This window comes from Protopterus annectens, chromosome 13.part0, assembly GCF_019279795.1.
Source record: "Protopterus annectens isolate FY-2018-M chromosome 13.part0, PAN1.0, whole genome shotgun sequence".
Taxonomy (NCBI): domain Eukaryota; kingdom Metazoa; phylum Chordata; order Ceratodontiformes; family Protopteridae; genus Protopterus; species Protopterus annectens.
The window spans coordinates 194,265,461-194,287,719 of NC_056747.1; the positions used below are offsets into that span (position 1 = coordinate 194,265,461).

Genomic DNA, 22,259 nt, shown 5'->3' on the forward strand with positions numbered 1-22,259 from the left:
CAGCAGGAGGAACTGATCGCGCAGAAGAAAAGAGAAATTGAAGCAAAATTGGAACAGCAAGCAAAAGAGAAGCAACAAGCTGCAGAGCGAGCAGCACAACTGGAACAGTAGGTTTTATTTCTTGTCATTTATATGTATTGCCTGGTACGTCTAGCTTTTGAACTCTGATGGTTAGGCTGTGAAGTACAGTGGAAATGTAAACAGTCCTTGTAACAGTAGGTACAGTTATGTAATGACCATGTTTAGATTCCCATTCCCTGAATTAGATAACCTCTTGATTTTTGCTGCCTCAAGTTTATTTGTGCATTCAAAGGCTTATGCGATTGTTTCTAAGAGGCGAGTCATTTTAGTGGTTTGACTGTAAAAGTGTCATATTTAAGATTCACTACCTGCCAGATGTCAAAATTTGTGTTTAGCAGTAAATGGGCATTGATGATTAAACTTTAACAGCTATAACTTTAGAGCAAAACCATACAAATTTAAATTAACATAGAATCAACAGATGAGAGAAAAAAAAACTAATGTACAGAAATACGAAAGTGCAAAAAAATCAATATTTTTCTAACAAATCATCTAACATTTGCCAGCATCTATTCTGATGTGTGAAATTAGAAGTTCTCAGTTTTAACATTGACAGTTCTTTCTTACAAACATCTTTAGCCAAAGGGATAAATTCAGTTAAGGTAAAGCAGTTTTATTTTTCTAGTTCATTGCAACTACTTTTCGAGCTATGGCTAGTATAGACAAGAGGCATTTGCAGTGTAAGTATAAAGTCTTGAAACATACATTAAACAAAAATCAGTGAATCAGTAGTAGTACATTTGTCTGTATGCAAAGCTTGTGAAAGTTTTCCTAAACTTGTCCAGAAAGATGCGACCATTTTGTCAAATTAATCCAATCAGCAACAGTGTCGTCATTACATCACCAGCAATTAATTTTTTCCAGTTTTGTACATTAAATCTATTTTGTGAGGGGTTAAAACTCTATGAAGATACTTCCATGAATACTTTCTCCAGTGAAGGGAAGATGTAGTCTTTCCGAAAGATTTTAAAATTAACTTTTTTTTTTTGTCATTTATTAGAGAAATCAAGCCCAATCATTTTTAAAGCATAACTCCAAAAGGATGTCTAATGATGCAAACTCCAGTCCTGAGATCCTGTATAGTATTGATAAATAAGATTTGTTTATATATGTGTGTGTTTATGTATATATATATATATATATATATATATGTGTGTGTGTATGTGTGTATATATATATATATATATATATAATCTGTCTATATATAAATGGGTCTACTTCATATGATCAACAGTTAATTTGATCGACACTCATTTGACAGAGACCAAAATACCTAAACCCCATTTGATTAAAACTCATAACACTGTCACCTGAAATTAAAAAGCATTATGCCCTTTTTCCCACTGTAGCGTGATCCTGGAATTAGTATATATAGTTCGGGGGGATGTGGGGGCATAGCCCCCTCACATACTTCATACATTTCAAGCATACACATGGATACTTAAAACTGAAATGACTAACTCTTTGTAGAAAACAATATTTATCTAAACTATGTGGGGGCTGTGCCCCCCCTCAACTCTATATACTAAGTCCAGGATTGCGGTGCAGTGGGAACAGGGCATAATGCTTTTAATTTCATGTGTCAGTGTTATGAGTTTCGATCAAATGGGTTTTAGGTGTTTTGAACTTCAGGTGTTTTGGTCTCTGTCAAATGAGTGTCGATCATATGAAGTGTGTGTGTATATAATGATTGTTAATATTGAAGAGACTTTCTTAAGATTTTAGGAATATGCTTTTCTTGATAATCCATGGAGATTTTAATTTTAACCCTAATATTTCTTTCAATTGTGTATGTTTAACCATGTGTTTTTCTCTGTACTATATTTCACAGTTAGAAGATCCGTATTTTATATTTTATTCCTATTTAAAAATTGATGCCAGAAAATTGTTTTTCTTTTGAATGTCTCTAAACAACCTTTAGTATTGGGTATAATAAAAACAAGAAGTCTTTTAACTGTAGAATTTATTAATCTTTTAAATGTATATGAATTATTATCAATAAAGGGAAGTAGGGCTTAGATTTTTCCTATCATTTAAACAAAAGTCTTTCAAAAAAACAGTAATTTTTTTTTTTATTCTAAAAAAGGTGTTGCAGTATTATGACATTCTTGTTGCTATCAATCATGGATGGACTTCTATTTAGATTGATATAAAGAGGTTAACCATAATGATATTGTGTTTAAATGGTAGACGTGGCATACAAATCAATATTAGGGGAAACGTGTACCACCTTCTTGCCAAACTTTGGTATGCCAATCAGAAGATATCTTTGGTTTATTAGGAAACCAAAAAAACTTTAATAGAGAGAAACTTTGATTTTTTTTTTTTAGTAGGAAGTATTAATGACTACATGTAATTTAGAATTTTTTTGGCAAAATCATTTTTATCAACGTGAGTTTGTCTATTGTAAAAAATTGTGCCAGTCAGTTAATTTAATTACTATATTTTTCAGATTAATGGAGTCCTTCGCTGTGGATTTAATCCCTAGATAATATGCATTATTCCAACTAAACAATTTAGTAATTGTTTTATTTAGAAGTAAGGTTTTTGTTTTATAAAATGTTAAACCTGAAACTTGTTCAAAATAATCTATAGAAGCCATTATATGCTACAATGAAACTTCAGTATCACAACTAGTCATTAAAATGTCGTCTGCAAATAGTTAGATTTTACAGTTAAAGTTACAGTCTATTGGGAAACCCTTAATTTTATCATTGGATCTAATATAGGTGACAAAAGGTTCAATGCCTAAATCAAATAAGGGGGACAAAGGGCATCCTTGTTTAGTACTCATTATCTAGCTCATTTAAAACAACTTAACCAGTTTTAAGACCTGAGAAAGCTTCTATAGAGGTTAGTGATATCTTAAGTACCTTAAAAGTCCAATTGATGTAGTCAATCTAAGTCTAATTGATCAGTCTTTATTAGCTGTATCAATTAAAGTATTAAGTCTGATAATAATATTAAACCTCTCTGTGTAATATAAACGCAGTTTGATCCTCTCATTTAATTTTGACATATGATTCTATCTTTTAGCAATGACGGACATAAACATTTTGTAATCCTTTAGTAAGGAAATTGGTCTGTAGGAAGAGCAAAGCTTAGCATCCTTATCTTGCTTTAAAATAGAAACAAGGGAATAATGCCAAGGAGGCTAATGACAGATTTTATTTGTTTTGAATACTGTTAATATACGTAAAATATCTGGAAACCAGTTATATAGCTATAGAGTTAAACCATCAAGACCTTTTGCTTTGTTAGTTTTAAGGTTTGCAATTTGATTTTTAATTCTCTAAATGAAAATTTATCAGTATTAACTATTTTCCTTTAGTTAACATTTTTAAAGTAAAATCTATATCAGTATTGCTATTTTTTCAAGATTAGTCTTAATATTATTGATACTTTCATAATACCTTCTAAAACATTTTGAGTATATCCTTTAAATACATAACTTTAACTTTCTTCCCCTGCTTAAACAGTAATTCTGTTATATGATGTGTTTATTTTCTTTTTGTATCCGATAGCTAATTTATGCAAACTGTTAGGATTTGTTGGGTAAGACTGCAGCTTCCGTTTTTCTAATTTTTTTTTGAAATTATATGATTAAGTGTATCGAAATATTGATTTAAAGTTATTAGTTCAGTATTTGCAGTCTTATCATTGGGCTCCAAGTTTGATTTTAATTTATCTACACTGAATTGTATGTTTTTTAATTTGTCCCATTCCTTTCTTTTGCATAAATACCAATTTTTTATTCTTCCATACAGATATGCCTTTAGAGCATCCTACAAAATAAGTTCTGTTACTTCCCCATTGTTATGTCAATAAACTGATTTATTTGTTATAACAGCCAGTCTTTAAAATCTTTCAATTTTATTATTTAGGTTGGAATTTTTTGGTAATGAATTAAATTGTCAGTCTTTAAAGTAATAGTAAACTTTATAGCATTGGGGTCAGACAAAAGGACAAGACGTTAATAATATTTATTCAGGTTTGGCATGTAGACCACTTGAAATAACTTTCAGTGTATGTGTGGGTACCAAATCTGTTTGAATAATGTATACAAATAAGGGATTTTACTGATTTTTTTTTAAAATTTTATTTATATATATATATATATATATATATATATATATATATATATATATATATATATATATATATATATATTCATGTTATCCACAGTTAAATCCATAACAAATTGTTTTAAATGTTTAGCAACAGAGGATCATCTCAGTTCCCATCCATTTGTAGTATATTTACTAGACAAAAATTGAAATCTCCTCCTATTATTCATTCTTTTTTGTAAGGTTATGATGTCTAAATATTTGTTAGCATTTTTTGCTCCAATTCCAGGTATCCAATATGTATTTACAAATGAATAATTTTTTTTTATTTCTGCTACCACTAATGTCAACATTTCATTTTTATCAGAATAGTACTTTATTATTTTAGGTATAGGTAGTAACTTTCTCTGTAGCATCAAAGTGCCTCTTTTTGTTTTAAAACGAGAGCTCACTGATACTGAGTTAATCCTTCAACATTAGTTTATCAACATCTTCATTTAATGTGTTTCTTGTAGAAAAATTGTGAGCTTTGTGTAGATTCAAATATATATTTAAATTGCTTTTCAGTGGACTAAGTCCATTAATATTTAATGAAAGACAATTGTAAGTAGACATTCAAGAAAAGGGAACAAAAATGTAAATTAGAAGGTGGTTGGCTCAGTATAAAGAATACATTATTTGTGGACAAGATGAGACCAATAGAATGTCAACCCTAAAAACTTATACCACACATGGAATAACATATGTATTCCTGGTGTGATGATGAAATCATACAGACCACTCACTAACTTATCCATTTCTCAACCAGCAATCCTACACAGTTGCTACTTTCTAAATATACTGAAATAATGACAGTAATAATTAAAACACACACATTGTTAAACACCAAAGGAACTAATAAATTAGGAAGTTATATTGTATTTGTGTAAGGGATATTAATCTGGTCTATATTAGATAAAAGAAAGTTTAATCCAACGCTGACATCACAAGCCCCAGAAATCGCAGTTGTGGGGGACTGCACCCCCCCACTACATATGTATTCCAACTTCAAGATCGCACTATAGTGAAGAAAGGGCAAATATTCCCATCTTCACTGTACCGCAATCTCACAAAAATTTTGTGAGTTCCGGGATTTTCGATTATGTCGGGTGTTTGTTTAACTTTCCTTTATGTAATATAGACCCTATTAATTATGGCTGTTTTTCTAAATCTGACACATTGGACACTTCTAGTTATATTCTACTCAAAAGTATTAGAAATATTTAATGTAAGATTCATTGCCAATCATACAGTCTCTATTATCCCAGTCTTATTACTGACAATTTTGTTTACTGTTTCTCTAACCTAATATAATTTGCATGAATAAGCTAATACAACAGCCCAACAGTATAAAAGTTAAGATACAGGATCACCATGATTCAGACCGGAGTTCAAAAACTGGCCAGGGCATGACAGTGCACAACAGCAGTGTCTGCACAGAGGTTAGGCTTGGCAGTTGCATCTATTCTACTCTTATTAATAAAAGAGGAAATTTCGTAGCGCACACCAATTAAAACTCAAATGTGAACAGTGCCCCAATTCATCTTATTGCAATACAGACTCTATTTTATGTTAATAGCCACATTTTTCAGTAGTAGTTTAATGTTCACTATTATGAATAATTCTATTCTAGACACTAATTAGCAACATATATGATTGTTTCATTCCTATAGATGTGATATAAACAGAATAGTATTTTGAAAGTGGCTGCAAAAAAAAAAAAAAGTCTTGTACTTTTCTAAATAATAATGCATACCATTAAAACTGCAGTGTGAATAATACCCCAGTTTACTGGTTGCAGTACAGGTTAAATATTGTATTGATAGTGTTAAAACGCTGAGTTTCCTTCACTGTTATGAGGGATCATAAATTCTAGATAGAACATGTAATAATTTTATAATTGTTTCATTTTTATTAACTCCGTGTAAATGGAACAGAACAGCATTTCAAAAGTGGCCGCCATAAAAGGGTGTCTAATGTTGTTTTTTAATTACTACAGCACTGCCGGTTGTCAAAGTAGAAACTTTATTGTTGGATTTTAAGTTGACTTGTTGATTTCATTAGAAGACTTTGGTATACCATCAAGCTGTTTTGAATTTGGGCACAACTAGGGGGAAAAAAAGAAATGATAGTTGAAGTTTTAATATCTAAAACTTTTTTTGTTTGCTGCTCCTTTAAAAATTCCATCACATTGACTGACTGTATCCGTGTCGGGTCAAAAGTTCAGGGCATCTCTTCTTGCTAGTAGACTGCACTGTAGAATGATATGCGCTGTTGCTGAGCAGAATTAAGTTTCAAGCTGTTAAACTGCATGCTTCTGATGCATCTCTTGTTAAGAGTGGGAAAAACAAACCCACAAAGAAGACTTGCCTGGCTCGCTATCATTATACTAACCACGAATGACGAAAAGATTTAAAAAAAAAAAAATTACTGTTTTTAAAAATAAGCAGACATGACTCCAGACATGCAACTGAGTGTATAAACTCCACTTATAATTACTTCACTATTATAGCCATGTATAAAAATAAAAATATTGCATTTTAAGCATTTTAAAAGAAAATCTCTCATGTTTCAGTGAGAGTGCAGCATCCTTGAGGAAAACACTACGCCAATATAATTGAATAATCTAACCAATGTATAGATACTTTTTGTGAGTACTGTGCACCAAGTGTCATGCTACCCCTCCCCTTTCATTTCCTTTTCCCTCAAAATGGACATAGTAATTTTATTAATGAATAAGGTGAATAGGTATGAAAAAAATAATGTAGATTACACACTGTTTATACAGACAGAAGAAAAATTGGGGTAAAAGATTTGTATTTATTAGTAACAATATATGTATTTTTATTTATTAGTGTGTGTGTATACATATATATATGTGCGTGTGTGTGTATGTATATGTGTGTGTGTATGTATATGTGTGTGTGTATGTATATGTGTGTGTGTATGTATATGTGTGTGTGTATGTATATGTGTGTGTGTATGTATATGTGTGTGTGTGTGTGTGTGTATATGTGTGTGTATGTGTATATATGTGTATATATATATATATATCTACTGTTAATAATAAAAAAAAAATTGGTACAAACCTTCACTGTATTCCTGTGTTTGATGATAAAGTTTTAAAACAGCAACATCTTTGAGATTTCTAAATTAAATTGTAGCGCAGCCATTATTTTTTTCTTTTTTGTTTGTTTCTTTGAAACCAGCCATTTTTAGTTGCTTGTCTCTTCAAACTAGAAAGAGATCAGTCCATTTCCTCAGTTTTATCTAATGATTTCTTCCCATTCACAAATTCTAGGGCATCTAATAATTTATTTTAAGTTTTTTGTCCTTCAGGTAAAAGAATCCTGATTTTTGCCAGGGAAAACTGAGCTTTAATATCTGTCTTTTTCAAACTTTATTAGTGGAGCACAGGATTTTCTTTTAATCATGACCTAAGAAGTATAGTCCATTATCAAACCTGATGACATTGTCTTTTATTTTTACTGGAGAATTAGCCCAGGCTGATTTCAGAAGCAGATATTTGTCTTGGCTAGAAAGGAATTTAACAATGATAGATCTAGGGAACTGTAGGGGTTTTCTTCAGTGATGAGGATGAAAGAGGCTCTCTCAGTGCCAAAAGAGAGAGCCTCTGGTAGGTTTAAGTGCTTTTGGTAACCAGTTGTTCAAAAAATGTAGCACATTGTCCCCTTCCTCTTTCTCTGAAATTCCATATATCCTTATGTTGTTCCTTTTGAGATCTGCTCTCCAAATCTTAAACCTTCTCCAGCAACAATGTATTTTGTGTTATGAATTTTGTATGGTTTTCGTTCTGTCACTCTTCTAAGTCATTAACTGCTTCCTCTGTTGAAGAGTTCTGCACTGATTGCTGTTTTTAAAACTTTATTTAACAAGTCTATTGTTTTCTGAAATCTTTTTTTATATATCTAATCCATCTTGGTCTTGAGTTTATCAAGTTTTATAGAAAGTTCCTGGATGCTGCCCACAATAGTTTGTAATTGCCTTTTCACCGAGTTTTCCTGGGAATTAATTTTTTGAGTGGCTTATTTTTTTGTAAGCAGGAAATAGCAGGAAAAGTCTTAAGTCTTAAAACCTTGTTTTTTCTTTCAAATATTATTTGGGTTTAGGAGACTTAGAATATATAGGAAAGTAGTTTTTTGTTGAATTTATATAATTAAATCCTGTCAGAGTAGAGGGACAAATACAAAAACTGTGTGCTGCTAGCTGATCATCTGTTGCAGACAAAAATTATTGTGTGTACAAAGCTGAGATTTTCTCCATGATGGTTCAAGGCATCTGGTAATCTGTTTCACCAAAAGCAACCTAGTGAAATCACTTAGTTCAAAACATTAAGCAGCCAGAGTCAGTATTTTTGCAGTTTGTGCAAGCTACTCTCTGCTGTTGAACTATGCAGTCTTATTTAAATGTAAAACTCTGAGGCCACAAAATTTGTTGAAGAGATTTGATCATTATGTCTTGCAGGAGGTTGTGCAGCTCCAGGATTATAATTCAGAAGCACTGATGTGGGTCTCTTTCAGGGATTCCCCTGCAAAAAAAGCAGATTCTTTAATTGGGTCAACTGGCATTATTACTGTTGCGTAAAGTAAATTGTATGAGACATCGAATCTGTTAATACACTGCCCGGATGTTCAGTTTAGATGAGTCTCTGCATGCTTGTTGAAGTCAAATTTTTTTTCCTTTGTTGTTGTTTGACTTTGCAGTTAGGATATGGAAGCACGGGGAATGGGAAGTGAGGGATTGTACCTTGCAAACATCTTCCTCTTTTTCTTCAAGTTTTGTCAGTTTGCAGTTGAGAAATTCAATTCGACCAGATGATGCAACACACTTCCTTAAAGTCCAGTGCAACTTCTGTGTTGGGTAAAAGGCAAGTATGGTTACAAGGAAGACCTAATTCAGAAAATATTTTGGCCAAAATCTAGTGACTTTGGTATATATAAAAGGTTTTGTATAGGTTATTTGGAAGACCAAGACAATGAATGAATTGCACAATGATTTTGCAGGTTGTTTTTCTCCATTATCTACCGTTTCCTCATTAAAATTTTCACTTGTTCAACCCCACTACTCAGCTGCGTACAGGCCATCTCATCACTGCTACATTACTTTGGGTGTAATGGGTCTTACATTAGCTTCTTGGCACATCATATTGTATTGTTTATAAGGTTTCTAGTTTTGGTCTGCCTTGCCTTAAACGGTTTAGGTCCTCCATTGCTTTAAAGAACTTCTTGTGAGCTGTTGTGTGGCATCTTCTTCCTATGCTCTGCCACTTTGAATTGCTAGTGGTCCAGCTTGAACCCTTTCCCTGTCTTTCACTTCTCATGCAGTGCAAATTTGGAGCCTACCTCCTCTTTGGTTTTGGAAGGCTCCGAAGTTGAAAAAGATAGAGAGGTCACCATAAATTTTCTTCTTCTTTTTTTTTTTTTTAGCCTGTAGTTTTAATTTTATTTTTAACACCTTAATCACATAAGAGTTGGGCAAACCTGCATTAATGGAACAAACCATATTAACACTTTTTATTTTCATTTGCATACATTTATATATCTGTTTTTTCTTTTTGTTTACAACAGTCATCCCAACATTACATAAATTGCTTAATCCATGCCTTCCTTTAAACCTCATTCCTCCTAAACTTTGTTCTGCATGTGTCATTCTCACAATTTCCATGTATTTCTATGTAATTTGCTCCTTCCTTTTTCTAAGGATACCTCTTTCAAGTTTGCTATCTTGTTTACAGTGTTCAGTACTTCAGTATTGTTGGTTTAGACTTTCATTTCTATTTTCTTTTAATTTTTTGACAGCCAACAGACTGAGATTTGAGGCTTTACTATATCAGGGCATTTTGGGTCTGTGTCCCGGGTTCAAATTCGGGTCTGTGTCCCGGGTTCAAATTCGGGTCTGTGTCCCGGGTTCAAATTCGGGTCTGTGTCCCGGGTTCAAATTGGTCTGTGTCCGGGTTCAAATTGGTCTGTGTCCCGGGTTCAAATTCGGGTCTGTGTCCCGGGTTCAAATTCGGGTCTGTGTCCCGGGTTCAAATTCGGGTCTGTGTCCCGGGTTCAAATTCGGGTCTGTGTCCCGGGTTCAGAAAGTATAATTTTCTTTAGTTACAACTATTTGCTCACCCAATATTTCTGACGGTGTACTTTTGTAGGGAATTTTTAAAATCAGCCAACTCAGTACATTCCCAAAATGTTTGTTCCTGATTTACCTCTTTTTTTCAACATCACACCTGCCAATGTTTGAGACCTACCTGAAGAAAAATTAATTGCCTGCTTTGGGTATAAAAATACCTATGCAAATACTTACTTCCAAGAAGAAATCCTATACCTTCTGGATTCTTTGCATAGTTGGGAGCCATACATATGTCCTCCCCCTGTTCCGTTGTAAATTGCTTTTCCAGTCTCTTCCATCTTGCATTTGATCCTTCATATCTTTCCTAATTAACCTTTATTATTTTATCAGGAGATACAAATACTTCCATTGCTCTACTCATAAAATCCCAGCTTACTTAGTCATATTCTTTCTCTGCATCAAGAACCACAATAGTGTTGTTTTCTTCCCCCTGGTCATTGTTCCTGTTAATGTTGTCATATTTGTTTCCCCTCCACAAAACCACATTGATTCATATTTATCAATGTTAGCAATGCCTTTGCCATTCTTTTAGTTAGTGTAGACATAAGCACTGTATAGTCCATGTTTTAAAATTTAAATAGGTCTATATGAAGATGGGCTTAATGGGTTTTTATTGTCTTTAGGTAATTCAGCAGCCACAGCTTTGTTCCAAGATGTTTGTGCTTCCCCTTCTTTTAAAATACAGTTAAACAAAATTTTCCAAATCTTTTATCATTTTCTTCCCTGCTAACTTCAGAACTTCCACAGGAATACCATCCGTTCCTGGAGACTTTCCCTCAGATTTGATTGCATGTCAATGTTTTTATCCTGTTTCCTCCTATCGCAACTGTTGGTTGTTGATCCAAATCTACCTTTAACCTTGGCATAATTGTCTTCATGAATGTTTCATTTCCACATTTCTCTGCTGCTTTATATGAATTTTCATCCAAAATGTCTCTAGCTCCCCAAGTTCAGTGACTAACCTTTCTACTTTCTGTTGTCCAAGTCGTGCTACTTTATTTTTTTTCTTTTCTTTTTTAATTTTTGTGCTCTGGAGTTACCAAAATAACGGTTGTCTTTCTAAACTCATGCATATTATCCAAATACTCCCTTGTTTTCTCTTTTGCACTCTGCAGTTGCACTACATTTGTTAGATTCCTCTTGTTCTGTAGTAGTTTAACCTTTGTTAGGCCCTCTGAAAAATTCTGGTTGCTTCTTAACTACCACTTCCAACTCGCTATCACTTCCGAATAACTTTCCATCTTCCCTAAAACTCTTGAATAATTTCCACTGCCCATTCCTTAAATCCCTCTTTAACAGGTAGGGAAAGCACTAGCCTCTCATTTTTGCTTAATCAGTTTACATTTTTATCTTTTTTGGGTGAATGATCTGAAATAGTTATTGGATGTGTCAAAGCTTTAAGTTTAAATGCACAAGTTCCTGTAAAATGTAATTTCTGTTCAGTCTAGTGCAGTTATTGTACATTGGGGAGTAGGTTAATTCTATGTGAGTGTGTACTAAATGTACATCTGCCATGCCATATATTTTCATAAATTGTTTTCAGAAATCTACCTTTTTGTATAGTTTCCCTTCCAGGTCCCCCTCATTACATCTTACTATTGCAAATCAAATTCCATTCCTCAACTGCGGTGGTGGTGCTGCGGTAGCGTTGTCGCCTCACAATAAGACGTCCTGTTCGATTCTCAGCTAGAGCGTCTTTTGTGTGGAGACGTGCGTGAATGGGCATTCCTTCTGTGAATGTTTTGCGTCAGGGCTGGCAACTCGGCACGTAAAAATCTACTGCCAATCATTAGCGGACTGGAGTTCCGCTGTGGTGACCCCTAACCGGGAAAAGCCGAAAGACACAACAACTGTTAATAATTTTCTTTGCTGAAAGTTACTGATTTCTCCTAGAATTTTCCTAATATCCATATTATCATTTTTGATGGAATGTAAGTACATGCCAGCATAATACTCCTTCCTTGCCAATAGCCCCTTACTTCCACAAAACTACTGTTTGAGTCTCCCCCTCATCTTTTTTGGAGCCCCTGTAGTAATCATTATTACTATACTTTTCATTTTGTCCTTGATATATTCTACTGAATACCCATCCTGATATCCTTCCTTTGTCAAATTCATATGTTTATTTCTTTGAAAAGGTGTCTCCTGCAACATTGCTATTTGTAGTCTGCATTTCTTGAGATAGTTCAGTACACTTTCATTTTTGTCCCTACCTGTAAGGCCATTTACATTCCAAGATAATATGGATAGTGTAGCCATTATTATGAAAAGGTATTGTTTCCACCTATTATACATAACTTTTTTTGTATGTGTATTTTGAACATTTGCCTTACATGCACATACTTTGTCAGGCTGATGTTTGAATTTTGTATTCCCCTCAACAAAGAATTCTCAGAACTCTCAAGATTAACTGCGCGCACCTGCAGACTAATTTTTTCCATGTAAATGTAGTCCGCTATGAGGGAGAAAAAACAGATGACAACCCTGCAGATGCATGAAGGAATCTTTGTAAATTTTACTCTGAACAGAATGTACAACTGCCTTCAACTGCAGATTTATTTACTTCCACTGAGAACATTTGCTAATAGAGGGGAGGAAGCTAATATCTTTGCTGATGCAAGAAGCTTTAACATTTTTTATGGCTTTCATAATTTTTTTTTTTTTTTTTTTTTTTTTTTATTTCAAGCCTAATTGTTTCCAAAAAAGATGCTTGTTTTTACAGGGGTGGATGTCTAGATTTATGTCCATGGCTTAAGCTATAAACAAGTGAAATTATCTTAATTTTACGTGATCAGTGCATGTGCACACACCAACCCCGGCACAGCAGCTCAAGATCAGAGCATATTAAGTTAAACTTGCTTTGGTCCAGCCTTTCTTGTGTTCTTGTACTGTAAAGTAAATATTTCTTGCCACTTAATGTACTTTATTTTAATATCTTTCGCGCATACAACAGTCACTGAAAATACTTCTTGTACCCTTGACTACACGCTACACAAATTGCTTTACTGTGTCACGTGCAGTTTAAATACTAATAAAAGTAAAATGTTTCACTTAGTGGAGTTTTCGCTTTCTAAATATTAATGACAAAGTGGGGTATATGCTTTACAGTCAACTCATAGGTTCAGCAAACTCAACAAAAGTCCAGCCTCTCTTAGATACTATTATTGCAATACCATATTTCACAAATGTGATTGCTTCATAGTCTCACATTTAGTTAGTAATTTCAGTGCTGCTGATCGTCTTCCTGTTCATGTCATTTCCCAACACCAGATTTCAAGTCCAAGGTACTCCTGATTTTTCTTCTGCTAGCAAACTCCTGTTTTTTTTTTTTTCTCCCATCTGTTTCAAGCATTTTCCTTTGGAACATCTGAAAAGGTTTCACTGGCAAACTTTTCTCTGAGTTTTATTGTAAGAAGAATGAGAAGCAGAGTCTCCTGTTTGTCTCATTGTTGGATAAACTTTTTATTTCCTCTTAAAAAGCGTCTGTGAGCTCCAGGAAAAAATATTTTGAAGGCAGCCATATATAGCATCTTGAGAGTCTCACCTGCCTCTCAACATTACCCAGTTGCTGGGATAAGTTCTCTTTTCTGTCTGGTGTACAGTGAATAATCATTTTGTACAAACAATTTGTAATGCAGTTCCCTTCTGACAAAGTTATTTTAGGATCAAGTCTCTCTCTCTGTCTCTCTCTGTCTCTCTCATAGCATCTTTATTAATGTAGGTCTTGGCTACTTTCTAGTGGCCTGGTTTGGAGCATATCTTCAGTATGCCCTTTGAATTGACAAATTCTGCTGTGGAGTTCGTCAATATGCATGTTTGTACTTTCATAAAATAGGTACAGTCTATTCCTTTCAGTTTCTTTGGTACAGCTGAAAATCTCAGTATTTCTCTGTATGCTGCGTCTTGTAACGCTACTATTTTATTAAGTGGTGCATCCTGGGAAGCCTTGTACTGCTAGCCTTTTCTTCATTTCAACCTTTGAATTTTGCCATTTTGTCAGTTTATCTGAATAGGTAGTTAAGGCTTCTCCCATTTTTTCCAGCCGTGTTTGAGTTGATATATAACTTGTATGATTTATTTGTCTGAGAACGTTTTGATTTTATTTTTTTTCTCTAGGTTACTTGAAGTCCTCTCTTGTACTAAAGCTGAAACTTGAACTGCTTTTTGCTAAACAGCTGCAGGATTCCTCTGCCAGTTTTTTCTTTCTTTCTTTTCTTTCGCTGACTTATTTCTTAGTTTGTTTTTCCACTGGGAGAGTTGCCATTGTAGACGTGAACACTTTAGAATCATGGTTTAGAATTCAAATGGCCCTATTTGAACCTGGATTAGATGGATCTTTACTATCTTTAGGTAATACAGCCTCCACCAATTTCTTCCAGTATGTTGATGCTTCTCCTCATTTTAAAATACTACTAAACAAAACCTTCCAGATCTTTATCAGTTTCTTCCCTCTTAGCTTCCAAACTTCTGCAGCAATGCCATCTGTTCCTGGGATTTTTCTATAGATTGGTTATACATCACCATTTTTATCTGTTCTTCTCCTGTCCTGTTAGCAGTTGAGCTTCATCTCCCTCCAACATTAGTGTGTTTAATTCTTCGATAAACATTTCTTATTTGTTCCTTTTCTTGATTTATTTATTTCTTTCCTTTTATACAAATTTCATAAAATCTCTGAAATATTTCTAGTAGTTCTGCAGGATCTCTAGATATCTTTCTTTGTTTTAGGCAGTGTAACATTCTGCTTTCTTTTGCTTCATTCATTGTGCTAAAAGTTTTTTTGTGCTGTGGAGTTGTCAAAAAGATGCTTGACAGCAGTCTTTTTAAACTCATGCAGATCATTGATTTAATTCCTTATTTTCTGTTTAGTACTCTCCAGATTGTTCCTCTTGTTCTTTGAGATCCATCATATTCTGCAATACTTTAACCTTTGTTAGTCCCTCTAATTCTTGTTAGTTAACCATCTCTCATTTCCACTTCACTTTTAAACTCTACTTTAATTTATCCCACTCCCTAGCTATATTTTCAGAAGAAATTTCTCTTTCCTAATAACTCCCAAATAATGTCCGCTACTCATTCCTTAAATTCCTCTTTTATAACAGATGGAAAAGTATCAATGTCTCATTTTTTATTCTATTAACTTGTTTTTATTTTAGTTATTATTGGCACATGATCTCAAATTAGCTATTGGAAATGCATTGAAATCTTAAATATGCATATTACTATGAAGTATAATTTCTGTCTATCCTAGCCCAGTTTTTGTACCTTGGGGAATACGTAAATTCACTCTGAACTCCTACTACTGAATATTTTTTTTCTAAAATTATCCTTTTATTACATTTTCCTTTCTGAGTCTCCCTGATGCATCTTCACTGCTGCTGAAAGAAGCTGATTATTTCTCCCAGAATCTTAAGTTCTATTATAGCAGTTTGAGGCAGAATATAAGTGCATGCCAGTGTAATGCTCTTGGTAATACACATCTACCACTATTATCTTTTTCCCTCTTCTTTCAGTATTGCAGCTGCTCTTGCAATTAATATTGGTACTCCCATTTCCTTTGTTGCAGATATTCTGCTAAAGAGAGGATTTCAGAAGGTTATTCATCAAATTGACATTAATTTCTTTGCAAATATGTTTTCTGTAGCATAGCTATTTGTACTCTGCATTTTAATACAGTTCACTACTCTTTGTATGCATCTTTGAGACCATTCACGTTTTAAGATGATATAGAAAGTGTCATTATGTTGAAAAGTAGTTATTCTCACCTGCTATGTGTAACAGCTTGCTGTTTAAAATGTCTAGTTTCAGCTTTTGTGTTTCATGCATACACTGAGGTTTGGCAGGTTGACCTTTTATGCAGTCGTTTCTTGTCATACCCACTTGAACCTATGTCTTACCTTACAAACCGTTTTGGTTTAGTGAAAACTCTCAAACACCCCTACAACATAATAACTTAATGCTAACACACAACTATGTACCTCTTCAAATACTGAAGTTTAACCCTCCTAATAGGAGCAGTTATCCCAGACTGACAGCCACACTCTCATATACTTGGATTCACCTAAGGAAGGTTATCCATGCTAAGAAGCATGGTACATTGTGTGCTTCTGCTTCCATTAAGTGCTGCCTATTTTTGTCTTATCTTGATTCCTTTCCCAGAATAGAAAAACAATTGAATGCTTTCAGAAAACATGGTGGTCTAGCCACTGCAAGAAAGCCATTGAAAGAAAGAAGCATTCTGATCTTTTTGCCTCTTATCAGATATTACCATAGAAGCATGAGAACCAGATTGCCTCCACTTTAAGCACTGTTTGCTGTAGGAAACCTTTTTTATTGGATTCAAGGTTCTTAACTTAATTGCTTCCTCCTAAAATTTGTTACTAGATCAAGCCAAGGGCCTTAATCCAGTCATTCCCCAGCAAGAGTAGGAAAAAGCACATCAGTTTTTCTTGTATCATGCTATTTTGCTCAGACTTTTTTTCTTTTTACATTTTATTGCCTACATTTCTTAAACCTGAACAAGGAGAAAAAAAGAAAGGAAAAACAGGGACGCCTGTTTAATATCACTATCACTCTCGAAAGTAACATAGAAAGCTTTACTTTATAGCATGCATATTATTTTGTACGTTATAAAAAAAATACTGTTAAGAGCTAATTTTTGTTTTACTTAACTCTTTCCCTCTCCTAAATGTTCTAAACATTAATGGCATGAAGTAGGGCATATACTTTAGAATTCCCAACAAGTTTAAAAATGTACAAAGTGCAGTATCTCCAGGTTTTTTTTTTTTTTTGTTCTGTCATGTTTAGCAAACATAATTGATGCTTAGTAATCCCACATTTGTCATTTTCTGCTTGTTGGTTTTTCTGTTGATGTTCATCTCCCAATTCCAGTCTCTGCCTCATTTCCAATGTACTCCTGGTGGTTCTAGTCAACCCTTGTTCTGTTTTTTTTTTTTCAGTCTCTGAAGCATTTGTTTTGAAACATTGGAAAATGGTTCAAAGACTCAGTCTCTCTCTCTGTGGGCTTTGTTGCCAGAAGAATGAGAAGCAGAATCTCCTATTTCATAGCTCACTTTTTGTTGGATACATTTTTGTATTTCCTCCTCAGTGTATTCCGCAGCAAAAAATTATTTTGACTCTTCCAGGAAAGAATATTCTGAAAATAGCTGGATGCAGCAGCTTAGATCTCATGCCTTTTTCTTGACATTCCCTGATTACGGGAATAAATTTGCTACTCTTCGGTTTGGTGTGTAGTGTGTAATGATTTTCCACAAACAGTCTCCCACTTTCAGTACTTCATCCTTCTGCCAGAGCTTTGTCAGAATCCGCTCTGGGATTACAGCTTACTATTAAAGATCTAGGTTGCTTTCTCATGACCTGCTTTGGAGCATTTGCCCTTTCATTTAATAACTCCTGCTGTGGAATCCCAGTCCAGTTGCTTATTTATGCTTTTATAAAATGAATGCAGTCTGTTCCTTAGTTTGTCTGGTACAACAGAAAATCTCCAGATGTTCTAAGTGTTTCACTATTGCAGTAATTACATTTGGGTAAGCTGCTGGCAGGTTGCCCTCAGTTGGCCTGAATTCCAAAGTCTTGGCTCTTGCGTCGGTTGCTGTCTCCTCTTCCATGATGTCAGGGGTATAAAACATGCAGCTGATGCCATTTTCTTTAGTCTTTCTTGCCGTGTGGTGCCCGAAGCGGAAGCATTTTGCAAGTGCCGGTCGGCCGACTACTGAAATATTCGCGTTTGAGTTTCAGAACCAAAGTCTTCAATAAAGCTAAATACCCCGTTGGGGAAACGTTTTTTTCTTGCTTTTTACCGATGTCAGAAAAAGTTAATAATTGCATTACTTGTGGGAAGCAAATACCTCATAAGGATTTCCATTTATACTGTATTCCTTGCCTAGTCCCTGATCACAACGTGCCTGGCTGTCTGTTTTGTGCTAGATTTAACCAACGCACTATTAAGCATCTGTATATTTTTGCATCTAAGTATTTTAGAAATAGTTTTAACTACCCAGAGATGTCGTCCGATAGCAATCAGACTACCGGAGTACATAAAAAAACGCAAAGAAAAGGACAGAGGAAGGCATTGGAGATCCAAAACTGACGAAGTTTCTCCTAAGCCAGTCGCCGGTTTGCCGGTACTCTGGTGCTTTCGCAGCCCCTGATACCCATTGTCTTTGAGTCGCAGGCCTCTACCAACACCCATGTGGAGTCCGGCATGCTGCAAGATACTCGAGGTACTGGACCGACGGATGCATCTCCCTCTGATGGGTCCGGAGCCGCTGAGCAGGCACAGGCTTCTGAGGGTGTATTCAGACCTCAACATTTTTATGTCAAACCGAAAGCTGCAAAACCAAAGGCAAAGACACTATCTAAAACTAAAAAAAACGACGCCTGAGCCACATGCACAGGGCCTCTATTCCTAAAAAAAAACAGATAATCAAAATGGCTGAAGGACCTTATTACCTTGATCAGGGGTACCCATCCCACTCCAGATAAGAGGCCTAAGCTAGACACTGACTATGAATCTTCAGATCAGGTTTCTGTTTCTTCTGATTCCTCTTCTGATCAGGAATTATCTTTACCTCCCTTTTGAGGATTCTGATGCTGAGGAGTCTATTCCATCTGCATCTCCTCCTGAGGATTATTCATTTGGAGAAACCTTGCATACTTTGAGGGAGCATTTTCACTGGGAGAGTCAAGACTTCTCAGAATCAAAAAAGAGGCTCGGGGATTTCTTCTTCTCCCTCAGCACAAGCCTTTAGCCATTCCCCCTGTGTTAGACATTGTGGATGATGTTTTTTCTGAGTCAAGCTTGACCCCTGACTCCTTACCTACGGCTCCCAGTAAGCCCGACTGGCATTACAGGGTCCCTGACTCTCATAATTTTTTATTTAGAAACGCTGCTGCTGATCCTGAAACTATTTCACAGGGCCCAAAGGGAGTTAAGGCCTCAACAGCAAAAAACCATACCCACTCTGACAGCGATTCTAGGGCACTGGACAGATGGGGGGGTTTATACATCTGCAACCTTGGCAATCAGGGTCTTAAACTGTCAGTTTCATATGCTCAAGTACCAACAACATGTTATGGGATTGCTGAAACAGAAAATGACGTTTTCAGAATGTGCAGAAAATAAGGAATTGCAGTAATTATTGCATGCAGCTGAGGAAGTTGGAAAGCATACTTTGCAATGTGGTTTTGATTCTTTAGAGGCCTCCTGCAGGGCCACAATTACTGAATCTGTGATTAGGAGGCATGCCTGGGTAAAGGAACAAAATTTGCCTGCTCATGTTAAAGCTAAATTGCTAGATGCACCTCTACAGCATGATTCTCTGTTTGGTATTAAGGCAGAAGAGGTTTTAAAGAAAATGGAAGACAAAGGTAAGTCTATGCAAACTATTAAAGGTTTCTTACAGGTGCAGCCACCTAGGTTCAGTAGACACTGGCCTACAAAAAATTGTCCTTTCCTGTGTCAGAGCTCAAAGGGGCAAATCCAGACGCCCTAAGGGTTCCAGGTACCAGGCTCAAGACTCATACAGGTCAAAGCAGTGGGGCACATCCACCTCCAAATCTGGAGGAGATGAAGTGCAAACCTACAGAAAGCAATCCCACAGAAAGAAACTGAAAGAAATCAGTATTGATGATGCAGTTGAATTTTTTAATACTACCTTCCTGAGCATCCTTAATTACCATGCCCTCATAAGACTTTCCAGAACTTAAGTACAACTCTCCCCATGGCTACAGAAAGCCACAATGTCAAAAATGAAAAATGGGGATAAAGCCTGGGAGCACTGGCGCAAAACTAAAACCCCCTCAACTAGACCGAAATTCCTAGAACTACGCAATAGAGTCAAAAAGCTAATAAAACAGGAGAAATTCCAATACTACCAGTCTGCCCTAGACTCTTCACAACACAGCCCCAAACAATTCTGGTCCTCCATAAACTCCATCCTCCACCCAGGTAAAATCAGTACCCCTCCTCCTAATATCCATCACTTCTCAGAAAATATTGCTACCTCATTCAACACTCACTTGACCCAAACCATGCTATCACTAGCTAAACACAACCCCCCTCCTCCAACCCACCCAAACCATACTATCACTAGCTAAATGACACAACCCCTTCCCCTCCAAACCCACACCTTCAACTAGTAATCTCTCCACTGCCTTCTTTTTTTCTCCTGTGCCTACCTCCAACATAAAAAATAACTCTTAACTAAACTTAAACCGACCAAATTAGCAGCAGACAACCTCCCAAGTGAATACCTACAAATCGCAGCTGATGCTCTGGCCTACCCAGTATCCATCTTGATTAACCGATCTCTGTCAGAAAGTTATGTTCCCACACTGTGGAAAGTATCACACATAATTCCCCTCCACAAAGGCGGACCCTCCACAGAACAAACCAGTTACCGCCCCATAGCTATTCTCTCTCCACTCTCCAAAATACTAGAGAGATGAATACACTCTCTGGTCTCAGATTACCTCCTTCCTAACAACCTCCTTTCCAGTAATCTGCATGTTTTCCGACCAAACCATAGCACCACCACTGCCTTACTCTCCTTTACTAACACTGTCCTTCAGCATAAAAACAGTGGCCATCTCTTCTCTGCTACTTTCCTAGACCTATCTACAGCATTTGACATGGTCCCACACAAACTACTTACCTCTGTTCTCAATAACCTGTCCTTCTTTCAGTCACCAACTGGTTTCAGAGTTACCTGTCTGACTGCCAACAATCCGTTGTATGGCAGAATGACATATCTCCCCAACTACCTGTCTCCATAGGGGTTGCCCAATATCCATCCTTGGACCCCTACTCTTCTCTGTTTACACCAATAATCTAGCCTTTGCCACCAAACCTGGCACACGCATACAATACGCAGATGACTCGACCATCATCTGCTCAGCCCAGTCCCTACCCAAACTGCAAAAAGTCGCACAGGAAGCCTTTTCCTTTGGTTATCCGATGCCCGGTTAATACTCAACCCAAACAAAACTAAACCACTCCTCTTCCAACCCACCAAACCTACTCAAAACAACTCTCACTAACATCACAGCAAAAGACAACACCACTATATACCCAACTGAACACACAAAATTGCTAGGAGTGGAAATAGACAGTAAACTAAAATTTGATATTAACATATCCATGACCATAAAAACGTCCACAAAAAACTAGGAGCGTTAAATAAGCAACTTCTCACCAAAGCAGCAAAAATTTCAATAGCAAATTCCCACATTATCTCCACCCTACTTTATGCCTCTACAATATATACCAACCTAAGGCAATGCGATCTAAACAAGCTGGAGACCTGCTACAACAAAATCGCCAAATTCGTCACAGAGGCATCCTACCGTAGTCACCACTATCTCTCACTTGCTGAACTGGGCTGGCTTGAACTCCCTCCCCTCCTTCAGTGGTATCAACTCTCACTTGCCCACAAACTAGTAAACCATCCTCTAAATGTCCCATCCCTCCAGAATCTACTCCAACCCTATCGCACCACCAGACCACTAAGATCAGCAACAAAAATCACTTGCAGATCACTAAAGCCAATAACTCTGCTGGTGAAGCACTGTTCTCTTGCACCATAGCCAAATTATGGCACTCCCTTCCACCCACAATTACCTCCATACCATCATGCACCCACTTCAAAACTTTACTAAAAGCGCACCTAAAAACATGCTGGCTATGCCCTTGCAACTCCCACTCTAATATCATCCAGCCCATCCAACCACTACCTTTCTTTCCACTCCACCAACTACCTTGATTATAGCAAGCTCAGATGCTCATGAGCCTAGTACTTATTATACAGCAGGAACTTCTTATTCTAACATTTGTTAATGCCTGTTATGTACTTCACAGATAAATATTCTAGTTGTCTGCTGATGTACTATGTTCTTCATCTGTAA

General features: G+C 35.9%; 1 protein-coding gene across 1 annotated transcript in view; it reads left to right on the forward strand.

Annotated features, from left to right (window-relative positions):
- The window catches only part of SUGP1 (SURP and G-patch domain containing 1), a 397,363-nt gene that overhangs the window by 47,405 nt on the left and 327,699 nt on the right, over positions 1-22,259 (forward strand). Inside the window, exon 2 of the mRNA XM_044054782.1 lies at positions 1-107. This exon is cut by the window's left edge and continues 62 nt beyond it. Within this exon, the coding sequence (XP_043910717.1) occupies positions 1-107 (107 nt within the window). The remainder of the gene's footprint in view (positions 108-22,259) is intronic.